The sequence below is a fragment of the Neoarius graeffei genome, chromosome 10 (assembly GCF_027579695.1).
Source record: "Neoarius graeffei isolate fNeoGra1 chromosome 10, fNeoGra1.pri, whole genome shotgun sequence".
In the NCBI taxonomy this organism is placed as follows: Eukaryota; Metazoa; Chordata; class Actinopteri; order Siluriformes; family Ariidae; genus Neoarius; species Neoarius graeffei.
Window position 1 is genome coordinate 7,857,147 of NC_083578.1, and position 26,660 is coordinate 7,883,806.

Consider the following 26,660-nt stretch of genomic DNA (forward strand, 5'->3'; position numbering starts at 1 on the left):
TGTGATTTCCAATACAGAAGCATGCCTGTATGTGATGCAGTGCCGTCTAAGGCCCGAAGATCACGGGCAACCAGTATGGTTTTCCGGCCTTGACCCTTACGCACAGAGATTCTTCCAGATTCTCTGAATCTTTTGATGATATTATGCACTGTAGATGATGATATGTTCAAACTCTTTGCAATTTTACACTGTCGAACTCCTTTCTGATATTGCTCCACTATTTGTCGGCGCAGAATTAGAGGGATTGGTGATCCTCTTCCCATCTTTACTTCTGAGAGCCGCTGCCACTCCAAGATGCTCTTTTTATACCCAGTCATGTTAATGACCTATTGCCAATTGACCTAATGAGTTGCAATTTGGTTCTCCAGCTGTTCCTTTTTTGTACCTTTAACTTTTCCAGCCTCTTATTGCCCCTGTCCCAACTTTTTTGAGATGTGTTGCTGTCATGAAATTTCAAATGAGCCAATATTTGGCATGAAATTTCAAAATGTCTCACTTTCGACATTTGATATGTTATCTATGTTCTATTGTGAATACAATATCAGTTTTTGAGATTTGTAAATTATTGCATTCCGTTTTTATTTACAATTTGTAGTCTGTCCCAACTTTTTTGGAATCGGGGTTGTACATAAAACGTGTTTACGCTTTTGATGATCCAGAGGGGAGAAAAGACAACAGGTTAAGGTCCGTGTGTGTGTGCAGTTTTTGCTCATGAATGCCTTAACACATGGATTTAACTGGGTTTTGTACTTTTATTTTCTTTATTTAAAAGACACACACTCCTGTTGTCCCGAGTCCACATCGCCGAGTGTGTTTAGTTTATTTTTTTGCCTACCCTGAGGCTGGAAGTTAAGCACAGAACTTGAGGAAAATACCATCCTGTTTGGTTTCACCCTGAAAATTATAACGTTAACGCTGCTTTAGTTTTTAAACGCAGTGGGGAATAAAAACACCCGCAAACATTATTTTACTGCGTCCAGCCTTATCCTTCCTGACCCAGCCACACTGATTTGCATAAAGCATGTGTGTGTGTGCGCGTGCACTCACACGTCCCCAAAACATGAAAAATATCCTTTAAGGCACATTTAAACAGATTAAAAAACGTGATTAACCACGATTAATTACTTTAAATCGACTGAGCTCTAGTAACAAGAAGCGGATAAAAAGCATCATGTGACCTTCGTTAATAATTAAAAACATGTAACCTGTTGGCAAAACATTACATCACACACATTTTAATCCATTTATATGGACCGTATGACTGAGCTGTTACTATGGAAACGGTGACGTATTTTTTTCTTCTCTGATTCTTTTTTTACAGATAAAATCAAGATATTCGAAAGAACGAAGAAAAAAAATGCAGATGTGGTCATGTTTTTACACGTGTGTGGGTGCGCATCTCTCATGCTTTCTTTGTCAGTATATCTGTCTGTCTTCACATATCTTCTTGTCCATCTGTCTGTCTCTCTCTAATTACCGTGTGTACTTCTTCCTCTCTCTCTCTGTGTATGTAATTACTGTACGTCCTCCCTTCTCTCTTTCTCTACTGTCTTGCTCTCATTTTCTGTTTCCCACTATCTTCTCGTCCATCAGTCTCTTTCTACCTGTCTATCTCTCCGTGTCTCTCTCTCTGGGTGTGTTAAATTTCTTCCTCCTTTGTGCTACATGTTTATAGAACAGGTCAGATGGTTGATTATGGATGTATTTATTTTTCGTTCTACAGAACACCATCTGTCCCGGCGCCAGCCGTATCGCGGCCCCTGTGAGGTTGCAGGAACGTAATTAAATGGCTCGCTTCTAATTACTTTTCTCTTCTAGTCCTCACTGTTTATATATATATATATATATATATATATATATATATATATATATATATATATAAAAAAAAGAAGTTACTTCCTCATTAGCACTGAAGGTTATATCAAGAGCTGCAGTACAGGATACACACACACCAAAGAGGAAGTTACACTCAGAGTAAGAACCCAAAATGGCTCCGTTTCATAATCAACATTTCACTGATTTGTTCGAGCCGACAGACGAGTGCACTGAGGTAGACACACGTCTCACACACTGCACTTTTTAAGCTCCGGAGATGACGCGTTGCTTCTATTTTCTTGTTCTGGGGGGGGAAAAAAACAAACAAACTGTGCAGCGGATTTGATTTAAACCTGTTTCAGAGCGTGTGATTTCAGCAGAATTGAGATTCTCAGGTTACTGATGGATGGCGGCACGGTGGTGCAGTGGTTAGCGCTGTCGCCTCACAGCAAGAAGGTCCGGGTTCGGGTCCCGTGGCCGGCGAGGGCCTTTCTGTGCGGAGTTTGCATGTTCTCCCCGTGTCCGCGTGGGTTTCCTCCGGGTGCTCCGGTTTCCCCCACAGTCCAAAGACATGCAGGTTAGGTTAACTGGTGACTCTAAATTGAGCGTAGGTGTGAATGTGAGTGTGAATGGTTGTCTGTGTCTATGTGTCAGCCCTGTGATGACCTGGCGACTTGTCCAGGGTGTACCCCGCCTTTCGCCCGTAGTCAGCTGGGATAGGCTCCAGCTTGCCTGCGACCCTGTAGAACAGGATAAAGTGACTACAGATAATGAGATGAGGTTACTGATGGTGGATAGAAAACATCAAAAGACTAACGGCGCTTTTCTCCAACACAGACGCAGGATAGAAAAAGAAGAGATTTATTATAGCGACAGAAGTTTTCGAAAGAACTTTAAAAACTCACAGAACACATTTAGACGACGTCAACTCAGATGCTTGGACCCCTATATATTATAATTTTGATAACGTGGATATTGATTTCCTTCACTGTAACAAAATTATAAGATGATGTAATCACAGGCCCCGGGGACTTCAGAGAAACTGTGTTTGTCTGAAAACTCTTGAATTATTCTAAGTTTATTTTCAACTTTTCTTAAAAAAAAGTACACAAAACTTGCGAAAAAGTCGCATAACCTTCGCAGATTAAAGGGGAACTGAAGTCATTTTTAAACTTGCTTCATCACTGTAAGCGAGGAAGAATTACAGATGATGAAAGAAAATGCTGCTCCTAAAGCACTAAAGATGCGCCCAAGTTTAGTCTGAAACTATTCAAAGAGAAGGTGGGGTTGGGATTTATTTTATCAATTTCAGAACAAAGTGTTTTATGTGACTCGGCGTAGATCAGTGACAAGTCTGTACGGCAAAGTTATTACATTTACATGAAGCTTTTGAAATAAATGATTTTTAAAAAATAAAATCACCTGTGTATTTATACTAAAACAACGATCCGCCTCAGGCTCAGTGAATATTGGTGAATAATTGTGAAATACAGAAGAGAGAGAAGCTGTGAAAGCTGAATCGTTTAACTGGCTGTATGTCAGTAAACAGGAGGCGTGTTAATGAGAGCACAGGGAAATAAACTCAACTGTCATACTGGAGCAGAGAGAGAGAGGGACGGACGGACGGGGGCAGAGGGAGGGACGGACGGACGGGGGCAGAGGGAGGGACGGACGGACGGGGGCAGAGGGAGGGACGGACGGACGGGGGCAGAGGGAGGGACGGACGGACGGGGGCAGAGGGAGGGACGGACGGACGGGGGCAGAGGGAGGGACGGACGGACGGGGGCAGAGGGAGGGACGGACGGACGGGGGCAGAGGGAGGGACGGACGGACGGGGGCAGAGGGAGGGACGGACGGACGGGGGCAGAGGGAGGGACGGACGGACGGGGGCAGAGGGAGGGACGGACGGACGGGGGCAGAGGGAGGGACGGACGGACGGGGGGAGAGGGAGGGACGGACGGACGGGGGGAGAGGGAGGGACAGACGGGGGAGAGGGACGGACAGACGGGGGGAGAGGGAGGGACAGACGGGGGAGAGGGAGGGAGGGACAGACGGGGGGAGAGGGAGGGAGGGACAGACGGGGGGAGAGGGAGGGAGGGACAGACGGGGGGAGAGGGAGGGAGGGACAGACGGGGGGAGAGGGACGGAGGGACAGACGGGGGGGAGAGGGACGGAGGGACAGACGGGGGGAGAGGGACGGAGGGACAGACGGGGGGAGAGGGACGGAGGGACAGACGGGGGGAGAGGGACGGAGGGACAGACGGGGGGAGAGGGACGGAGGGACAGACGGGGGGAGAGGGACGGAGGGACAGACGGGGGGAGAGGGACGGAGGGACAGACGGGGGGAGAGGGACGGAGGGACAGACGGGGGGAGAGGGACGGAGGGACAGACGGGGGGAGAGGGACGGAGGGACAGACGGGGGGAGAGGGAGGGACAGACTGGGGCAGAGGGAGGGACAGACTGGGGCAGAGGGAGGGACAGACTGGGGCAGAGGGAGGGACAGACTGGGGCAGAGGGAGGGACGGACGGACGGACAGACGGGGGCAGAGGGACGGACAGACGGGGCAGAGGGACGGACAGACGGGGGCAGAGGGACGGACAGACGGGGGCAGAGGGACGGACAGACGGGGGCAGAGGGACGGACAGACGGGGGCAGAGGGACGGACAGACGGGGGCAGAGGGAGGGAGGGACAGACGGGGGAGAGGGACGAACAGACGGAGGAGAGGGACGGACAGACGGGGGGAGAGGGACGGACAGACGGGGGGAGAGGGACGGACAGACTGGGGCGAGAGGGACGGACAGACTGGGGCAGAGGGAGGGACAGACTGGGGCAGAGGGAGGGACAGACTGGGGCAGAGGGAGGGACAGACTGGGGCAGAGGGAGGGACAGACTGGGGCAGAGGGAGGGACGGACGGACAGACTGGGGCAGAGGGAGGGACGGACGGACAGACGGGGCAGAGGGAGGGACGGACGGACAGACGGGGCAGAGGGAGGGACGGAGGGACGGACAGACGGGGGGAGAGGGACGGACAGACGGGGGGAGAGGGACGGACAGACGGGGGGAGAGGGACGGACAGACGGGGGGGATGAAGAAAGAAATCCAGCCATCCATCCTGCTGGAGATCATCATCACTACACAGTACATCAATTCAGTCTTTACTCGATAGAAAATGTTAATGTTGGCCTTCTAACAAGTAAAACCTGAAGACAGAACTCACTCACTAACCAACCAACCCACTAACTCACTCACTAACCAACCAACCAACCCACTAACTCACTCACTAACCAACCCACTAACTCACTCACTAACCAACCAACCCACTAACCAACCAACCCACTAACTCACTCACTAACCAACCAACCCACTAACCAACCAACCCACTAACTCACTCACTAACCAACCCACTAACTCACTCACTAACTCACTAACCAACCAACCCACTAACTCGCTCACTAACCAACCCACTAACTCACTCACTAACCAACCCACTAACTCACTCACTAACCAACCAACCCACTAACTCGCTCACTAACCAACCCACTAATTCACTCACTAACTCACTAACCAACCCACTAACTCACTCACTAACTAACCAACCAACCCACTAACCAACCAACCCATTCACTAACCAACCAACCAACCAACCCATTCACTAACCAACCAACCAACCAACCCACTAACTAACCAACCCACTAACTCACTAACCCACTCACTCACCAACTAACCCTCTCACTAGCCAACCCACTCACTCACTCTCACTAACTAAGCCTCTCTCTCCCCCCAGCCCAGCCCCCGGATGTGGGTCCATTAGCGCGAGCCTGTGTTTATACCGCAGCTGTGACGCGTCATAACGCTTCATTACTCACCAGTTGGTCTCGGATTTTTCATCCACCACCTCTTTATATGCGGCTGTGAGCGCGGCACCGTTTTTACTCAAATTCACCGCCATCACAAGATCAGAAATAAAGCGAGTCCTGAACCGAAAGCGCAGCGAGACTCGGGCACCACAGCGCGGAGACACGCCTACCGGAAGCGCTGACAGATGCGTCATCACGTAAGCACGCACGCCAACGTCAGATTTTACGCTCTCGTCGAAAAAAATAAAAAATTAAATAAATGTCGATAATAATAATAATAATAATAATAATAATTGTTTGAGTTATTTTCATTTTGAGTCCAAGATTAAAAATTACACAAAAGAACAAAACAATAAACATTACACACATAAGGACAGGAAAAAAAAAATGAAGCAGAATGTTTACAATAAAAAAAATCTGAAAAGGAAAAATAATCACAGTGAAAAGAAACCACTAAATAAAATACAGTACGTTAGTCTAAGAATTTAAAAAATAAACTGAATTCAACAAGCCACAATTACTAAAAACAATTTCCATGTTTTTAAACAACAAATAAACAAAATACAGAAAGAGAAATAATTAAAAAATACAAGATTAAAAAAATATTATTAGTAGTAAAAATTAAAAATGTTAAAAATATTTTTAGTCGTAAAAATCTACAGGTGGTGGTAAGATCAGAGATAATTTGATTTTCTTTTCCTTTCTTTTTTTTCCCCTAAGACCCGCCTTTCACCGAGAAAGCCGCACTGTGATTGGTCAAATCCTCCTTACGCATCATTATGAGCCTATAAAACGGAAAGTAGCTCCATCTAGTGGACAAATCCGAATACTATTCAATAATTTAAAAAATTCAATCTTTCTTTTTGATTCCAAACTAAATAATGAGACGCATTTGAAAGGAATATAAAGAAATATTTGACAGGCACTAATTTCATACACACACGAGTCATGTGCAAAAAAAAGAATAGAATTTATCTGTACTTTTAGTTTTTTTATTTAAATATTCCTTTTTTTTTAGTATGACAGTAAAATGTGATCTATAACAAGGTCATAATCATTTCCACATCTGGAGTCAATGTTTTTCTTTCTTCTCTCTTTATAAAAGCTCACACTGAAAAATTTCCTCCTGCTTTTGTTCTTGATCTCACATCCAGATTGACATGTTACAGATGTCACGGTCTTTCAGTGAGGGGGGGGAAAAATAGGTTTCAGAAAGGACATTAATTTCAGTTTTTTGAAATTGCTTGGACACCTACTTTAAGATTTGGTTTAAAAATTTTAAATTTGGCTGAATTTCCATTTCCTCATCACCAAGCAGGAAGTTAGCTGTAGCGACAGTTTATTAAGCATGTTAGAGAAGATGAAGAAAAAGAAGAAAGGGGGGGGGGGGGGATATGATTCATCTGTAAGAAAAATGAACCAGATTCAGAAGAATCCAAAACTTTTCCTTAACACTGATGTTAAATGCAAGAAGTTGTAAAACGTCACTTCAGATAAAGGAAGTTTTGACATTTGCAGTGTCGCTTCAGTGCAAAACTGAAGCCTGCAGTACATTTTGTTCTAATTCTTTTTAATATTTCTAACCTAACAGGTGAAACTGCTCAGAACTTGTACGCATCGACTATCCACACACCAGGACTCCAACATGAACCAAATCCAGGAGAAAAGTATAAAACCCAAAGAAGCTTTATTCACTAACGCCAACACCTCTGAGGATCGTTTGAGCAGTTCTGAGAGACGAGGAGAAGGTCGCTCGGGCGAACACGAGTGTTCAGAGTAAAACACTTTAGGAGAGGTGATCAGTCATGGCTCAGTGGGAGTGTGGGTTCTCTGCAGCACTCTCCTTCCAAACGTCTTCAGAGGGCAAAAGCAAAACATGTAACAGTGCAGTTCTGGTTGTTCTACAGTGATGGTTAAGGCTCGAGGAGGAGGAGAGAGGCGAGAGCATGGAGAACAAGATCCCTGATAAGGTTGCATGAAGAGTGCAAAGTGTGTCCGTCTGTCTGTCCGTCCGTCCATAGAGATCCGTGTCCTTTTCAGAACTGGAACACATGTCGTCACGTCACGTCTAACTGTAGTTTCGTAGTGGATAGTGATGAAAAAATAAATAGCAAATACATACAGTAAATAAATAAATACATCCAAACAACAACAACAAACTATAAAAACCAGGGCGAGCAATGACAAAGTGCAGTCTCATGAGAACATTTCAAGTTCACTAATTTGGGAAAGAAAAAAAAAAAAAAAAGCAGCAGCAAACGATCCAGACAGAAGCAGCATTTACAGGATACAATCAGGAACAATCCAGAAAATTTTTTTTTTTTAAATCACGATGTTCACAGCAACTCAAGTCACACTCCTCCAAAACATACAGATTAAATCCACAACTCGAAGACGGTCTTGTCCGAGTGCACACATTCTCACACAAGCTATTTTCATTTTCAGATGTACACTATACAGCCAAATGTTTGTGCACCCCTGACAAATCAGCTTTGTGTCCTTGTTCCAGATTTATTCCTCCTTTGCTGAAATAATAATAATAATAAGAAGAAGAAGCAGCTCCACTGAGTTCTGCGAAGGCTTTCTGCTCGATTTTGGGGCGTGGCTGTGGGAATTTGTAATCAGGCTCTGATGTAGTTCCAGTTCATTCTAAAGGTGTTCAGTGGGGTTGAGTTCAGTGCAGGACGCTCGGGTTCTTCCACCAACCTTCATACACACACACACTAGATCTTCACGGAGCTCGCTTTGTTCACGGGGCATCGTGATGCTGGAACAGGGTTTGAGTTCCAGTGAAGGGAAATTGTAAAGCTAAAGCACACATCCTGGATGATTGTTTGTGGAAGCCATGGCCTAATGGTTAGAGGAGAAGCAACTTCGGGACCAAAATGTCACCGGTTTGTTTCCTTGCACCAGCAGGAATGGCTGAAGTGCGCTTGAGTGAGGCATCTAACCCCCAACTGTATATTGTACACCACTCTGGATAAGAGCGTCTGTTACCGTAAATGCCTGTAATGTAATGTAGTGTGGTTTCAACTTTTCTGGACTTTCGTGAAGGTCGGGGCGCACATACTTTTGGCCATATAGTGTATTCATTGAGCTGAATAGTGTTGATTTTCAGAGATGCTATTAGTGTTAAACAACAGAATACATGTTTTAAAATATGAACGACTTTACATTAAGGCCCTTCTCCCAAAAATACTGATGGCACAGTTTGAGATTCCTGAAGCTCTTGTAGGACGCGAACTCATAAATATGCACAGCTCCTTTGAGGCGTCTCTCTTTCTAAGAGCGTAGATCGATGAAACTTGGTGTTTTTCCTACTTGGCCGAATTACTCAGGATTTATTCCGGAAAAGAATTAATTCCCAAATCAACAGGAAATTGGAGACTGCGTTCTTATTGGTTCTTTTGGTCGTGTCATTAATATTCAAATCGTGATGAACGACAGTGAACTGAACGACACCACGTCTTCTGTTTGGAAGATTTTATTGGAAGCCGTGCAGTTTGTCATGAGACGCAAACCAAAACCAAACCAACACCAAGCCTCAGGAGTGGCAGGCTTTTCTCTTCGCTGAGAAGTGAACTCCAGACTACCATCGATTTTGCACTTGAACAAACACCAGAAGGTCTGGTGATGGTGGTAACGTAATGACAAGTTATTTAACTCATCACCACCACGGGGGCCTGGAATCAACTCTGTTTCAACTCCGCACAGACTGATGTCTTTTTCCAACAGCAACATCAACTCACCGGCCACTTTAATAGGAACTTGTTCTTGGCTGCAGGAGTGGAACCCAATGCGTCCTTCTGTTCTGCTGTTGCATGCTGAGATGCTTTTCTGCTCACCACGGTTGTAAAGAGTGATTATATGAGTCACTATATCCTTCCTGGCCAAAATGCTCAAACCAAATCTTCCTCTTTCGATTTTCCTCGGACCTCTCATCAACATGGCATTTGTTTCCACCCACAGAACTCTCCCTCCCTCCCTCCCTCCCTCCCTCCCTCCCTCCCTCAATGCTTGTTTTTTTGTTTTCCGCACCATTCTGTGTAAACTCTACAGACTGTTGTGTGTGAAAACCCCAGGAGGAGATCAGCAGTTTCTGAAATACTCAAACCAAAAATACTCATCTGGCTCAAACCAACACCCATACTGCCACAGTGAAAGAAAGAAAGAAAGTCACACTTCACTATGAGATCACAATTTTTCCCATCCTGATGTGTGAACATTAACTGAAGCTCTTGATTCGTATCTGCGTGATTTGATGCATCGTGCTGCTGTCGAGGGATCGGCTGATTATATAGATGGACGCTAGGTTCAAACTACGAGATGACAAGTTGCTCATACGGCTGCTACTGTGCTCGCTTTTGGGTTAGTTTTGTATTAACTGCATTCGCTACACGCACACTCGCCAAACGATCCACCAACCATCTCTCCTCCTTCCTTCCAACCCAGGTCTTTCTTCCTTTTTGTGCGGAACTACAAACGAGAGGGACTGATTTGCTGCTTCACAGCATCGTACCAAATTTGCTCAAAATTCAAGTTTGAAATCAAGTTCGTACGTGACCCGGCTCAGAAAAACTAAACGGACGCTTGCGAGCACGAACGAACAAACGAATGGAAGACTCCAGTACAAGTTTAATGCTGGGACTAAACCCGGAGAACTTCACTAAGCCCGCACCTTCCACTTCAGATGTGTTTCGGGTTTAATAAGCGTTTAAAAACCAATACGCAGGAAACGGACCTCAGTCCAGATCTTGTCTTGCTCACATGCCAATTACATCATCTACATTCGCTCACTAAGCTAGGACAGAACATTAGCGGCTATCTGTTTCGCTTGCGTTCAAACAAAACTCGCATTCAAAAAGCAGAACTTTAGACTGAAAAAGCTGGAGTTTGTATTTTCACAGTCCTGCTTTAGCGAAGGTATTGCTCCGAGAGGTTTTCAACAAGAAAATGTGCTGAATTATGGACGAACATTGGCCTCGATTCCTAAAAAAAAAAAAAAAAAGAAAAACCCAGAACACTCACCTAAACATATACTAGAATAACATAACATAAAATAACATGCATTTGTGGTTTTGGGGCTAGAAAATCTGCGTGAGGCGGTAAAGGAGAGAGGGTGAGGACTCTGTTTGGGTACCATTAAGGGCAAAAACAAACAGCTAAAACCACTTCAGAACAAAGTTGTTCTTGTTATACTGCGCCACTTCACTCATACACACTCAAGACGCATGACAAAAGACGGTCGTATCACATCGTACGGAATCCGCGTGTCCCGTTTACTCCATTTCGGAATCATTCAAACGTTTGCTTTCCTGCAAATTAAACACGGATTGATTCATGAATATCGCACAATAACAGGATATTGTATCGTAGAAGAAATGCCCTCCCACCCACAAAACCCCGCCCCATTTCCTCTACAATTTGAATTCCTCCCTAATCCCGCCCACCAGCTCACGAAGGCTAACAAGTGCTTCCTCCGAGACACGTAGCGCCAACCACCTGCATCTTTTTTTCAAGCGCCATTCGCCCTCTTACGCATGCACGAGCGCATCAATACCCAAGATCAAGGGTGCCTGGTGTTGCTGTGATTGACAGAAGAGCAGGTAAGCCCCTCCCTTTCAAAAATCCAAAACGGAATCAACAACCTTCGTACTACGCTCCGAAAGGTACAGATTTTTATCTCGTGTTCAATATCACGATGTATCGCAACACTGATTATCAGCACGTGCCTAAATACGATCGTTATCGGATTACCAGTCGTTAAATCTGTGATAAAGCAAACTGGATTTCAGCTCCATAATCAGATTATTCAGTGCATGTACACTGTTAATCTGATATCTCGGGATTTTCTGTATCTGAGGAAACCCAGGTAGAAAAGAGCTGCGTTAAACGTTACGTAAAAACCATACAACATTTTATTTTATTATTATAATTTAACACTTGTTTCTTTTTCTGTTCCGTCTATTATTTGTTGCCTTTTTATTGTGTCAGTAAACACATCGGATTGCAGAAATCTGACATCTTTTTTTCCTTCGCATGTTTTATGCACCTTCACACATGAATTCATTGTAATTTTACGTTTTATATTTGTATCTTAGACAAATACGGCTTAAACGGGACGAGCACGGATTCTCCCGAGTCCTGTCCTGGTGTTTACAAGGCGAGGTTCAGACCGTCAGTCCAAATCCGATCTTCCTGATCGACTTTCCACGTTATATACTGCATGTGATCTGATCCGAGTGTCCGTGAGACAATCCTCATCTTCAGTCTGACTGACATCTGTTGCTATAGTAACGACATCGCACACAGAAGTAGTTGACAAAGAAATCAAAATGGAGGGTGATGAAAAAGGGGCTTTGTTTGTTTAGAGCATGGCAACGTGGAGGCGTGGCGCAGACGCGGGAGACGGAAGAGGCGTTCCCGTTGCGCTTTATTCCGTGCGCTGATGCGGATGAAGCGAGCATGTTTCCTGTACCTGAAATCCAATCAGACCTAAATGGATTTGTAGAAATGGGATCTTGTGCGATATTCAGCTGTTCAACACGTGTTGCGATACGTGATCCGATTCCGATCGGATGAACCGAATTTGGACCGAGTGTGAACGCAGCCTAATACGGATTTATTTATTTATTTTTCACATTCGATAAACGAGAGGTTCGGCTTGACGAGGAACCGTTGTGTCGTGTTGTTAATACTGTAATGGGTTATGAAGCGTATCGTGCCCCTGAGTGTAAACTGTTAAGGAAAAGGCAAAAAAAAAAAAAACCCCACACACAGGATATGTACAGGAAATGCCCAGAGACGGTGTGTACATGAGCGAAGCCTTTTGGCTGAATCTCCGAAAACACTGAGGAACCCTTAGAAACAAAATGTCACCAAAGTAATAGTCGGTAAAAGTCTCATTTCCCGGGTTTGGAGTCTTCCCGAGTGTTTTCCAGGCTGCGTGCATTTCCGGGCGCGGCTCTGAGATAACGGCGTACAGCCGGCGTGCGATGGTGGTGTTCTCAGGTGTCTCCGCTCTCTCTGCTTCCTCCCAGCCAAAGCGTCGGTGTTGATCCGTATCTACCCCTCTCTCTACCTCTCTCGCTCTCCTCACGTTTAAAAAAGTTAAAACAGGTTCCTCTGTGCGTTCGCTCGCTGCGCCGTGTTTGTGCGGACAGCACGTCTTCCTCTCACATAGCGTACTTTTGCGTCCATTCCCTCGCTAGTCTGTTATACCTGAGGAAGGAAAAAAAAAACATTTGTTTGTCGATGGAAACCCAGCACGTTTCACTACAGAACGTATTTAAACACGTTGATGTAAACGTTGGACGCGTTATCCACGTCTCACTCACTTTTCTCTGTCGGCTTTGTACGTGTGTGCGATTTCAGGCACTAGAGGGTCATCAGGGTTCGGGTCACATAACAGGGAACAGATGGAGAGCAGAACTGCAACACAGGAACAGCGGTAACATCATCACACTTTTATAACCTCAAACCAAACTCCTGCGAGTCTCGAGACCAAAAAGTAATATTTTGACACTGAGCCTTCTTCAAATATTTCTTAATGGTGTCAATAAGTTTAACACCACCACGGATTTAGACAATGTTAACGAAGGGTGCCAATACTTGTGTAGCAAACGCTTACCTTTCGATACGGTGAGTGCGGGAGACCACTGCGAGCGCAGGATATCGAGGCAGATGCTGCCGTTACTGTTGATGTTGGGATGGTAGATTTTTGTCGTGAATGCGACCTGTGAACAAACGAACGTGAAGATGAGAGCGGAAAAAACACCGGAGCGTATCAGACACATTACGTCAGGACATCGTTTAATTCCATCTTAATGAGCGTTTCAAACCACACCCACTGAGATACGGCACCACTGACCTTGGGAGGTTTAAAGGGGTAGTCTGTAGGGAAGTGGATGGTTAGGAAGAAGACGCCACCTTGGTAAGGACTGTCATTCTGAAAGGGAACAGAAACCAGCAGCGGTTTAGATACTGTGGGATTACACTCACTGCAGGGAAACATGCTCCACTGCAGGAGGCGTGGCCTCCCGGGGCTGTCATAATGCAGGAGGCGTGGCCTCCCGGGGCTGTCAGTCACAGTGAAGGAGGCGTGGCCTCCCGGGGCTGTCAGTCACAGTGAAGGAGGCGTGGCCTCCGGGGCTGTCAGTCACAGTGAAGGAGGCGTGGCCTCCGGGGCTGTCAGTCACAGTGAAGGAGGCGTGGCCTCCGGGGCTGTCAGTCACAGTGAAGGAGGCGTGGCCTCCGGGGCTGTCAGTCACAGTGAAGGAGGCGTGGCCTCCGGGGCTGTCAGTCACAGTGAAGGAGGCGTGGCCTCCGGGGCTGTCAGTCACAGTGAAGGAGGCGTGGCCTCCGGGGCTGTCAGTCACAGTGAAGGAGGCGTGGCCTCCCTGTCTGCCATTTTACACGGGGCGTGGCCTTTAGCTCTGTCAGTCACAGCGAAGGAGGCGTGGCCCCGTGTCCACCATTTCACACAAGGCATGGCCTTTAGCTCTGTCAGTCACAGCAAAGGAGGTGTGGCCCCGTGTCCGCCATTTCACACAAGGCGTGGCCTTTAGTTCTGTCAGTCACAGCAAAGGAGGTGTGGCCCCGTGTCCGCCATTTCACACAAGGCGTGGCCTTTAGTTCTGTCAGTCACAGCGAAGGAGGTGTGGCCCCGTGTCCGCCATTTCACACAAGGCGTGGCCCCCGTGTCCGCCATTTCACACGAGGCGTGGCCTTTAGTTCTGTCAGTCACAGCGAAGGAGGTGTGGCCCCGTGTCCGCCATTTCACACAAGGCGTGGCCCCCGTGTCCGCCATTTCACACGAGGCGTGGCCTTTAGTTCTGTCAGTCACAGCGAAGGAGGTGCGGCCTCTGTCAGTACCAGTGATGGAGGTGTGGCCTCTGTCAGCCACAGTGAAGGGTGTGGCCATTGTCATATTACAGGAGGAGTGGCCTCTGTGCACATCCATGTCAGTAATGGATTTAATTGTAATTGTATATTAATTTATATATTAGTTTAAGTAATTACGTTTTTATAAAAATAATGTTTATATGCATTTCAGCACAAGTCAGAAATCTAAGAATCGAAAATGTAAAGTGAGACAGAAATTGAGAAAAGCTATAAGGAGAAATGTGTGAACTCACAGGCCCCATGATCGTCGCCTGCCAGTGAAACACTGAAAACGACAGAAAACAACACAATTACAAACTCGTACACACTTCATCACCAACATGTTTAATAAGACTGGACGCTTCATGGTTTAATGATGGAACTGGTTTAAAGACTGATTGATGGAGCTCACAGTCTTCTCCCACTGGTCCGGCTGAACACTGGGCAGGAGGATCCCTCTGGAGATCCGTCAGCTCCTGTGGAGAGAGAAAAAAAAAAAAATTAAGAACACAAACATCTCCTGCTGCTCAATCAGAGCATTCAGGTCTTTCCAGAACCTTCATGAATGGCAGCTCGGGTTACTCTACATGTTCTCGTCAACAACTTCAGCATTCCGTGCCAAAAAGCGGAGCAAAAATAGAAACTGAAAGAGTGGAGGAGTATGCACGGCTAAAAATAAACACCATGAACAAATGATCTTCAGAGTTATTCACGCTAATCTGGTAGAGCCGCACCTCCAGCGCTGGAGTAAACTAAATCACAGCACATCCATTAGCTGTGAAGTGTACACACATCTGCCAAACGGCCTTAAAAAGTTCCAGTAAATAAATATTTTCAGAGTACCGGTTTAGAAAGTTCTCAAAGCACCTGACGCTGTTTACGAGTAAAACGCAATAAGTTCCAAAAATAGCTCTAAAAAACAAGCTCTAAATAACTTTTCCAGTTATTCCTCACGCAACCCAAGCTGTGATTCAGCTCTAAAAATATTAGCACCCTTGGAAAAGATGGGTTTGGAGGGGGTCAATGTCTTTGTGATTAATTCACTCACAATATATTTATTCTAAGAAAATAAAACATGAATCACAATTATTGGCACCCCATGTCATTTTACCATGTACACCTGTAAAGACTTGAAAGAGGAAGTCATGGGTTAAAGGTCATAGGCAAGGGTCGGAGGTGAAACGTAGAATATCAACTTTACTGTCTAGAAGAACGACCCAAAAAGCGAATTCAATTTTCTTAGTGTCTAATTTGCACCCTAAAATTGAATAAAACGGTTAAAACATACTGTTTTGCCCAATTTCCAAAGGTTTACAGCTCATGCACACTTTTCACCACCAGGGGGCATCGTCGTGACATCATTTAAGCCAAACAGACTGGGAGCAGCTCTGTGTTTACTTGCGAACCGAGCACACGTGTACGGACTTTGGTTGTGAGAGGTTGTGTAAAATGTCTGAAAGCGATAGCGATAGAACTCTACAAATTGAATATCGAGAGGTGAAACCGTATATGTATGAACCTATGGCCGTTGCGAAGCAATCGGTGAATGTGGCTCACTGGTTTGACCGCGCAGCCTCGGAATCGGACAGCGACTCGGCCGACTCTGATCGCGGTGATCCCAGACCTCAACAAGACTCGCGCCCAAACGATTTATCCTGGTAGTTATGATAAATTCTTACTTTCGTCGTAAGACTAAATAAGAGTCCTTTTGAAGAATAATTAAACCGCCCTCCCTAGTGGATATAGGGAACGATTACTGGACAGTGTGCCGGTAGGCCACATTAGCCTGTCATCCGCGGCATTATACTATTTATAGCCGACTCTAAGCGAGGAAATATCCCTTTATCTCATTCCCACAATGATTGTACAGGATCCCTCAGGATTCTTGACTTGTCAATCGCAAGCAAAAGTAAAAATGTTTACCTCCAATCTTCTCCTTTTTGCTTGAGTGTTGCTGCTCCGTTTCTTCTTTGACTGCTTGATTTTGTTTCACGCGCACAATCCACTCTCTCCGCCTCTTCTCCTCTTCCGGAAAAAAAACAACCCTCTGGCTTCATGCGCACAATCCACTCTCTCTGCCTCTTCTCCTCTTCCGGAAAAAAACCAACCCTCTGGCTTCATGCGCACAATCCACTCTCTCTGCCTCGTCTCCTCTTCCGGAAAAAAACCAACCCTCTGGCTTCACGCACACAATCCACTCTCTCCACCTCATCTCCTCTTTCGGAAAAAGCCAACCCTCTCGCTCTGCCTCATCTCCTTTTTCGGAAAAAGCCAATCCTCTCACTCTGCCTCTTCTCCTCTTCTGGAAAAAGCCAATCCACTCTCTCTGCCTCTTCTCCTTTCTCGGAAAAAGGTAAAAACTTCTTCCTGAACCGGTCCCGTTGTTACAGTTCACTGCACAACAATAAGGCATGGGGGCTTTTCTTTGGAAATCCCTGAACGCACGTCTGCACTCAAGCCGAACAGCAATGTAAGTAAACGGAAGTGGACTCAACTCAAGCGGTTTGTTTGTCTTAAATGATGTCACGCGCCGAGCTGTCATGAAAATAGCCGAACAGAAATTCGCCACGATCCGCGCTAACTTATTTTAATTATTACTTATTAACAATACTTCTTGGGACCAGAAGAAAATTACAGAGGGTTTTTTAGCATATAAAGTTTAAAATGTGAATAAAATTAAAACCGTTGCCTATGAGCTTTAAGAGTTCATGAACACACAGGTGAAATAAAACAAGTAAAATATGAAAGGGGATGTGCTTCAGTGTCTCTATGAATTTGAGAGAAACAGGATGTTTCAGGGGAAAAAAATTAAGTTTTTAAGTAATGAATTCACCCTAATTAGAATTGGAGAGTTAGAATTCCTTCATCTCTAATCTGCTGTGTGATGTGGAATGTTGAGAAGCCGTTACTCGGAGTGAACCCCGTTTACTCTGTACGCTGTGGAGCTTAGAATCTGAGTCACTGCTCCAGAAAAGGCTTCTCTAAAGTTAGAGTGAGATTTCACCAGCTGTCTGCTGCAGTAAACTCCTCAATTACTCGCCACTCACCTCCTGCCTGCACTCCGTAACACACAATCGATTCATACTCCGCTTGGAACGATTCACCCAATTCACGATTCAATTTCACCAGGATATTTTCAAGAAAAATATCAAAGAAGAAACTCTTATGACCAAAAAAATAAAGCAAAAAAAAAAAAAGTGCAACACTTATTTTCTGACTGTTTATCAACTTAAATATTCCTTTTGTTAAATTAAAAAGAAAAAACAACTTTTTCATTTCCTTAATAATCAACAATAATTATTTACCCACATTTGCAAAGGTTAAGTAAATATCACAGCCTGATAACTAAAATGTTCATTTTATTAAAAATGAAGGCGTTAATACCAAATCATTTACTTAGTAAATTTTTACAAACATTTGTACTCTCTCAAATTTCTTCTCTTTTTCTTTCAGCGGTCTGTAAAAACAGAGCTCCGAGTTCTTGTTAAATCTTTGTACACTCAATCACACAGCAGCCCTCTCATTTTAGATCTGTTTATTTTTTGTACGTTTTCACAGCATTAGAGCTGAGTTACTTCCACCTACAGTGAAGTCACATGTATTCACTACTGCTATTGTACATTGCTGTCTAAATAATGATTCATTTTTTATTTCATCGATTCAAATAATTATAAATTTGTATCACAATATCTTGTTACAGGTCATCAACATTAAATAATAAATAAATAGTAATAATGCAAATACTGTATTATCAATTCTAACTGATCAGAAGGATGGACACAGCTGGAATTCATTTGTAGAACTGTTTAAGGTCTTATTTTACAATTCTACACTATTTTAAAATATGTTTTTATTTCCATTATTACATAAATAAAGAAATTATAATAAAATTACTTCACCTCCAAATTGATTGGCAACTTTAAGAGAACCAGAAAAATACATCTAACCATAAAGGTTTTTCTTCTTTTTCCTCAAAATTATCACGCCCTTGTTGCAGATTAAACTCCACAAACGTGGAATTTTCCCCGGCTTCATCTTTTTCTTTCTTTCTTTTTCTTTCTATAACCTTGGGTATGAACATGATGTTGCACACCCGTAAAATCCATTTATTATTCTTTAGTATTTGTGCTTGTTTTACTAAAAAGTTTTAAATTATAAAAAATACATTAATATTTCATACAAAGTTAATTTCTGTATTTTTAAATTAATAAAAAATATATTTCAATATTTTTCTCAAAATATTTTGGTAATTTGTGCTCTGTATTTTTAAATTATAAAACAATTTTTTTATACAAAATATTTTGTTAATATTTTTTCCGCATTTTTAAATCACAAAAAAAAAACATTTTAATATTTTTCATGCAAACCCTTAATTTTTTTTTTTTATATTTCTGCTCACTTTTACTAAAGGTAACTTTTATCATCAGTCCAAAAACACTTTTTAAAAAAAATTATTTTAAATTTTAAAATTTTAATCCATTTCAGCCTTCGGTTTCTGCCTTCCACCTTCAGCTATGGGTTCCTAAAACGGTTCCATAGTGATACAGCTTTGAGACGTCTCTGCTGTTTATATTAATTATCACAATCTTAATATAGGCGGCACGGTGGTGTAGTGGTTAGCGCTGTCGCCTCACAGCAAGAAGGTCCTGGGTTCGAGCCCCGTGGCCGGCGAGGGCCTTTCTGTGCGGAGTTTGCATGTTCTCCCCGTGTCCGCGTGGGTTTCCTCCGGGTGCTCCGGTTTCCCCCACAGTCCAAAGACATGCAGGTTAGGTTAACTGGTGACTCTAAATTGAGCGTAGGTGTGAATGTGAGTGTGAATGGTTGTCTGTGTCTATGTGTCAGCCCTGTGATGACCTGGCGACTTGTCCAGGGTGTACCCCGCCTTTCACCCGTAGTCAGCTGGGATAGGCTCCAGCTTGCCTGCGACCCTGTAGAACAGGATAAAGCGGCTAGAGATAATGAGATGAGATGAATCTTAATATAATTGAAAATAATAATATATATTATTACACATTTTATATAAAATACCAAACAGATTTTCAGCGAATCCCTTTGATTTGCTCATATTCTTGCTCATTTCACAAAACTCATTTTACTTTTATTCTTTTCATTTATATTTTAAATTAATTTTAACACCACCTCAGATACTGGGTCCTAAATAAATAAATAAATAAATAAACTTTTTCTGAGATGTGGCTCCTGTTTTTAGTATTTTGATGTTAAATAAAATCTACAACACTATACATTATATAATAGTATACAATAAACATCATTCATGTTATTTATTCCAGTGTCTCTCTATAACCTCAATACAGTTATATAAAACATTGTACACTATATAAAACAATAAATATTTCACTTGGGTATAAATCAGAGGCTGCACATGTGAAAAATCTTGTTTTTGCTTGTTTTACTAAAGGATAAGTGCAATAAAAAAATAACTTTTAAAATTATTATTATTATTATGTCACTGCTATCCTTAGATATTATAAAATATAAATAATATATGCAATATTACACACTTGTATAGTAAATAGAGAACAGATTTTCAGCTTAACCCTGGATACAAATAAAAGGTCAGACACATGAAAAATGTTTGGTATTCATTTGTATTTTTGATTGTTTTACTAAAGCTTTGACAATTTGCAAAAAGAAAATTACTGTTAATTACCGATTATTAAACTGCTTAGTTTTTTTTATTATTTTTATAACAATACAGTTTTCTTGAGAAGTCCCTGATATTGTTAGTACGTAATTTAGCACAATACTGACATTACAGAATATAAATACTATAACATACATGATTTAAATCAGAGTCCGACCGATACGTCGGCGTGATTATCTCATCACCTCTCGATATGATCAAATTCCAGATAAATCAGTATCGACATTTTCAATAGCCATTTAAAGATAATAAAAGAAGAAACGGAGAGACGGAGGATGGATTTTCCAATCATGCTAGAAGTGTTGTCGTTGTGTAGTTTCCCCACCAGAGGGCACACTGCAACTTCACAACAATCAGCTGACCCAAGCGGAGTAGCAAAGGCGTGTCCAAGACATGAAGGCGATCGGCTATTTTTTAAAAAGTGCGTTTCAGTTGGACACAAATTCACGTTTGTTTTCACTGAATTTTTTTTTTTACAGTTCGTATATAAATAAAGTATTGAGAAATTTTTCACAGTTTATATTAATATTAAATATGCTGTGTTTGAGTGGACATGGATTCAACTTTTTAATTAATTAGGCTTATAAGGCTATACATAACCTTGAAAATACAACTAATACATTGTAATACACACTGTCCGAAACAGGGGTACAGTAGGAGTCCATTTCTGTCCCCCAAGGTACAAGCTACACTAATGTAGTCTGGCTAACGCGACTGCAAAGTTCTACGAGCTATTGGTCTGGACAAGATATTAAGCCCAACCGTTTCCCAAAGTTCGTGGTTGACCCGCCTCCCTGAAATGCCTCAGTTTGCTACTGGTCGAAGCCAGAAAAGGCTGTGACGAAGCTTAAACCAATCACATCACTCTTTCCTCTGACGTATGCGACGCGACGGGGCTAACTGGTAGATTAAACTCTTACCGAAGCCGGTCGGGAGCAAGGCGAAAACATCCTTCCTTTCAATAAATACCTCCAGGGCTGCTCTTTGCTCTGTTTTCAATGAGAACTTCCCGTTGAATGCTTTCAATACAGCATCTACCGCTGTGTCAAAGGCTTGCCGCTGCTCCATGTTCGTGATGTGAATGAAGCGCTTCTGGCATAGATTCTGTAAACAATCTATGGCTTCCGGTCGCAGTTCTACTACGTCAGTGCCTTGAACACGCCTCTACCCAGGGCCATTGGAGATGCTCAAAGTTGATTGGCTCCCGATTTTTCGGGAGCTTGGAAGAGCTGTAGATAGCTTGCCTGGCCAGACTAAGCTCGCAACAGGCCCTCATGTTGCGTCACGCTTAGGATGGGCGGGCCCAGGCTAACACTAATGTACCGCCTAGAACTCATTATTGGACCTCAAGGTAACTATGTGTACCTTTTTAGGGCCAAAAAGGTACACATATACATACATACATTTTATTTATATATATATATATATATATATATATATATATATATATATACACACACACACACCTAAGCAGTATATAAAGGGTACAAATAAGTACCTAGAGGGTCCTGATCCAGTAACAAGCCATTGTACCACTAAAGGTACAATAAAGTATTTTATTTTCTGAGAGTGTATTTCTATTTGAATGAAGTTTTTTTTTTTTTGACAGGTGGATATCGGATAATAATATCGGTTATTGGAAATCAGACATTTTTTCATTGGTATGGTTATCAGCGCCAAAAATCCCTTATTGTCCAGACCTTAATTTAAATATTATAATAAATACACTGTCAGAAATAGGGCTGGAGTAGGAGTCCATTTCTGTCCCACAAGGTACAATCTACACTAATGTACCCCCTAGGGCTCATTATTGGACCTCAAGGTAACTATGCGTACCTTTTTAGGGCCAAAATGGTATATATAGAGTACAAATAAGTACCTTAGTGGGTCCTGATCCAATAACAAACCATTGTACCACTAAAGGGACAATAATGTATTTTATTTTCTGAGAGTGCATTTCTATTTGAATGAAGGGTTGTTTTTTTTTGACAGGTGGATATCGGATGATGATATCGGTTATTGGAAATCAGACATTTTTTCATTGGTATGGTTATCAGCGCCAAAAATCCCTTATCGTCCAGACCTTAAATTTAAATATTATAATAAATAAATTACAACCCCGATTCCAAAAAAGTTGGGACAAAGTACAAATTGTAAAAAAAACGGAATGCAATGATGTGGAAGTTTCAAAATTCCATATTTTATTCAGAATAGAACATAGATGACATATCAAATGTTTAAACTGAGAAAATGTATCATTTAAAGAGAAAAATTAGGTGATTTTATATTTCATGACAACAACACATCTCAAAAAAGTTGGGACAAGGCCATGTTTACCACTGTGAGACATCCCCTTTTCTCTTTACAACAGTCTGTAAACGTCTGGGGACTGAGGAGACAAGTTGCTCAAGTTTAGGGATAGGAATGTTAACCCATTCTTGTCTAATGTAGGATTCTAGTTGCTCAACTGTCTTAGGTCTTTTTTGCCGTATCTTCCGTTTTATGATGCGCCAAATGTTTTCTATGGGTGAAAGATCTGGACTGCAGGCTGGCCAGTTCAGTACCCGGACCCTTCTTCTACGCAGCCATGATGCTGTAATTGATGCAGTATGTGGTTTGGCATTGTCATGTTGGAAAATGCAAGGTCTTCCCTGAAAGAGACGTCGTCTGGATGGGAGCATATGTTGCTCTAGAACCTGGATACACCTTTCAGCATTGATGGTGTCTTTCCAGATGTGTAAGCTGCCCATGCCACACGCACTAATGCAAGCCCATACCATCAGAGATGCAGGCTTCTGAACTGAGCGCTGATAACAACTCGGGTCGTCCTTCTCCTCTTTAGTCCGAATGACACGGCGTCCCTGATTTCCATAAAGAACTTCAAATTTTGATTCGTCTGACCACAGAACAGTTTTCCACTTTGCCACAGTCCATTTTAAATGAGCCTTGGCCCAGAGAAGACGTCTGCGCTTCTGGATCATGTTTAGATACGGCTTCTTCTTTGAACTATAGAGTTTTAGCTGGCGACGGTGGATGGCACGGTGAATTGTGTTCACAGATAATGTTCTCTGGAAATATTCCTGAGCCCATTTTGTGATTTCCAATACAGAAGCATGCCTGTATGTGATGCAGTGCCGTCTAAGGGCCCGAAGATCACGGGCACCCAGTATGGTTTTCCGGCCTTGACCCTTATGTGCAGAGATTCTTCCAGATTCTCTGAATCTTTTGATGATATTATGCACTGTAGATGATGATATGTTCAAACTCTTTGCAATTTTACACTCTCGAACTCCTTTCTGATATTGCTCCACTATTTGTCGGCGCAGAATTAGGGGGATTGGTGATCCTCTTCCCATCTTTACTTCTGAGAGCCGCTGCCACTCCAAGATGCTCTTTTTATACCCAGTCATGTTAATGACCTATTGCCAATTGACCTAATGAGTTGCAATTTGGTCCTCCAGCTGTTCCTTTTTTGTACCTTTAACTTTTCCAGCCTCTTATTGCCCCTGTCCCAACTTTTTTGAGATGTGTTGTGGTCATGAAATTTCAAATGAGCCAATATTTGGGATGAAATTTCAAAATGTCTCACTTTCGACATTTGATATGTTGTCTATGTTCTATTGTGAATACAATATCAGTTTTTGAGATTTGTAAATTATTGCATTCCGTTTTTATTTACAATTTGTACTTTGTCCCAACTTTTTCGGAATCGGGGTTGTACACTGTCAGAAATAGGGCTGGAGTAGGAGTCCATTTCTGTCCCGCAAGGTACAATCTCCACTAATGTACCCCCTAGGGCTCATAATTGGACCTCCTCAAGGTAACCATGTGTACCTTTTTAGGGCCAAAATGGTGTGTATATATATATATATATATATATATATATATATATATATATATATAAAAATAAAAGTTCCCAAGAAGTGTACAAATAAGTACCTTAGTGGGTCCTGATCCAGTAACAAGCCATTGTACCACTAAAGGGACAATAATGTATTTTATTTTCTGAGAGTGTATTTCTATTTGAATGAAGGGTTGGGTTTTTTTTGACAGGTGGATATCGGATGACAATATCGGTTATTGGAAATCAGACATTTTTTCACTGGTATGGTTATCAGCGCCAAAAATCCCTTATCGTCCAGACCTTAATTTAAATATTATAATAAATACACTATCAGAAATAGGGCTGGAGTAGGAGTCCATTTCTGTCCCGCAAGGTACAATTTACACTAATGTACCCCCTAGGGCTCATTATTGGACCTCCTCAAGGTAACCATGTGTACCTTTTTAGGGCCAAAATGGTGTGTATATATAAGTTCCCAAGAAGTGTACAAATAAGTACCTTAGTGGGTCCTGATCCAGTAACAAGCCATTGTACTGCTAAAGGGACAATAATGTCTTTTATTTTCAGAGTGTGTATATTCTATTAAATCGAGACACTGGACAGGTTTTCTGGATTGACTTTTTTGTCTGTGCCATGGAGTGGCACACTTTTTTTTCCCCCATGAAAAATATTTTCGGTAAGATGTGGCTGTTAGAGTGGTGCTAGGTGATGTGGACAGTGTGGTGAACCTGTTAAAAATACCCTCACTGTCCCACTGGCCCTATTCGGACAGCCTTATATGGCTGTGTCGACATTGAGCGCAGGAGCTCAGTGCGCATGCGCGCACACACGCCATTCGCTCCCATTCACTAGCACTGACTACAGCAAAGGATTTTATTATTACTGTTATCATCAATGTTTGTACGGATTTTCCCTCTCGTTTCTCAAACAGTTCAACTCGACAGATAAATAAATAACCTGTAAAGGTGTCGAAAGCACTCAGTGCGTGTAAAAACCGATAAAACCCTTCTCGTCCTTCAGTCCTACAGTAACCTATGGACAAGAACAGACTCAGTATGATGATCAAAACGACCCTGATGTACATCATGGACAACTTACGATATTTTAAAACTATTTTATACAAAACATCACAATTAAGGGAAAATATCTCTCTTCTGCATTCATTCATTCATTCATTCATGGCAAAATACTGATTTGTCTTTGTATTACATGGAATGTGAATAAGTGGTAAAATGTTTTATTGATTATATAGTAGATATATATTTCACCATTTTGTGGTAAAATCCCGAATAAAGCCTGCAGAATGCCGGACAGGAGCCTGAGCTACTCACCTTCTGGATCCTCTTCAACGCCATTTGCCTGTTTTTTATTGTTAGCTAGCTGGATAACACTCGGCTTCTCCACTGCAGTTCGGCTGATTAAAGCGTTCTTTTGCTTCTCCTGGCTGTAAAAACACCTCTCCGGGAGCACACGCCGTCACATTTACACTCTTTCACGGGAAGGACAGAGCAGGATTTCAGTAATTCTTAAAGCGCTTCCTTCCCTTCGCAAACCTTCACTGACAGCTTTGCCTAGCGAGCGCTGCACTACTACTCTCGCGATACTACGCGACAACAAGGCCTGCCGTGATTCCGTGCGCGAGATTTCAGAGGGATGGGAAATGTAGTCCATGAACCCGGAAGTGTTTGACTGGAACTGGAAAATCACTTCGGTTTGACCCTTAAATTACAGGAAAACATGTTTCTGCTTCGGATAATCATTGATTTGATTTGCTGATTCTACTCGTATAACCAAGATTATACGTTTGTTGTTGAATTTAATGCGAATTTCATCATCGCGACACTAGAACTATTCTCTCTGAAGAAAGTGTATGTGGTCCACAAGATGGCGCCGTCGTGTTTCTTTTAGAGGATGAGCGCGGTCCCAAAGCACAAACACACCGCTGATCAGCGCGGCCACAGACAGCGGACAGTTTGTACAGTTTTTGACTGCTGAACTCCTGGAGACAGAGAGGGAGACTCAGATCGCCCCCTACTGGACATTTAGTGCACTATATTAAGGAGCCATTATTCCATACCCTCAGTAGTGCACTTAACAACGACAGACAGACAAACATACATACACACCTACAGACAGACAGGAGGGGGAAATTCCAGATATGGGCAGATGAGCAAAGAAAGGAAGGAAGGAAGAAAGAAAGAGGAAAGAAAGAAAGGAAGGAAGCAATAAGGGAAGAAAGAAAGGAAGGAAGGAATAAAGAAAGATAAGGAAAGAAAGAAAGGAATAAGGGAAGAAAGAAATAAAGAAAGAAAAAGGAAGGAAGGAAGGAAGGAATAAAGAAAGAAAAAGGAAGGAAGAAAGGAAGGAAGGAATAAAGAAAGGAAGGAAGGAATAAGGGAAGGAAGAAAGGAAGGAAGAAAATATAATTTAAAAATACAAATAATGAAAAAAGAAAAATAGTAAAAAGAAAAGAAAAACTATTTAGACTAGTAGATTCTTCGAGACATTATTATTATGGCGGCACGGTGGTGTAGTGGTTAGCGCTGTCGCCTCACAGCAAAAAGGTCCTGGGTTCGAGCCCCGGGGCCAGCG

General features: G+C 42.8%; 2 protein-coding genes across 4 annotated transcripts in view; both read right to left on the reverse strand.

Moving 5' to 3' along the window:
• dbnlb (drebrin-like b) overlaps positions 1-5,860 on the reverse strand; it is a 48,725-nt gene extending 42,865 nt beyond the window's left edge. For both annotated transcript variants that reach the window (XM_060931190.1, XM_060931189.1), the window contains exon 1: positions 5,686-5,860. In XM_060931190.1, coding sequence (XP_060787173.1) covers positions 5,686-5,768 — 83 coding nt within the window. In that variant the 5' untranslated portion in view covers positions 5,769-5,860. The remainder of the gene's footprint in view (positions 1-5,685) is intronic.
• Positions 5,861-9,685: 3,825 nt separating this feature from the next.
• Positions 9,686-26,660, reverse strand: part of ube2d4 (ubiquitin-conjugating enzyme E2D 4 (putative)) — a 53,192-nt gene continuing 36,217 nt past the window's right edge. The window contains exons 1-7 of one of the 2 annotated variants that reach the window (XM_060931191.1): positions 25,400-25,639; positions 14,972-15,035; positions 14,814-14,845; positions 13,547-13,624; positions 13,307-13,412; positions 13,014-13,107; positions 9,686-12,897 (exon numbers count right to left, since the gene is read on the reverse strand). In XM_060931191.1, the coding sequence (XP_060787174.1) occupies positions 12,852-12,897; positions 13,014-13,107; positions 13,307-13,412; positions 13,547-13,624; positions 14,814-14,845; positions 14,972-15,035; positions 25,400-25,423 (444 nt within the window). In that variant the 5' untranslated portion in view covers positions 25,424-25,639 and the 3' untranslated portion in view covers positions 9,686-12,851. Of the gene's footprint in view, positions 12,898-13,013; positions 13,108-13,306; positions 13,413-13,546; positions 13,625-14,813; positions 14,846-14,971; positions 15,036-25,399; positions 25,640-26,660 lie in introns of those variants that run through there. The other variant, XM_060931192.1, reaches the window with a different exon arrangement.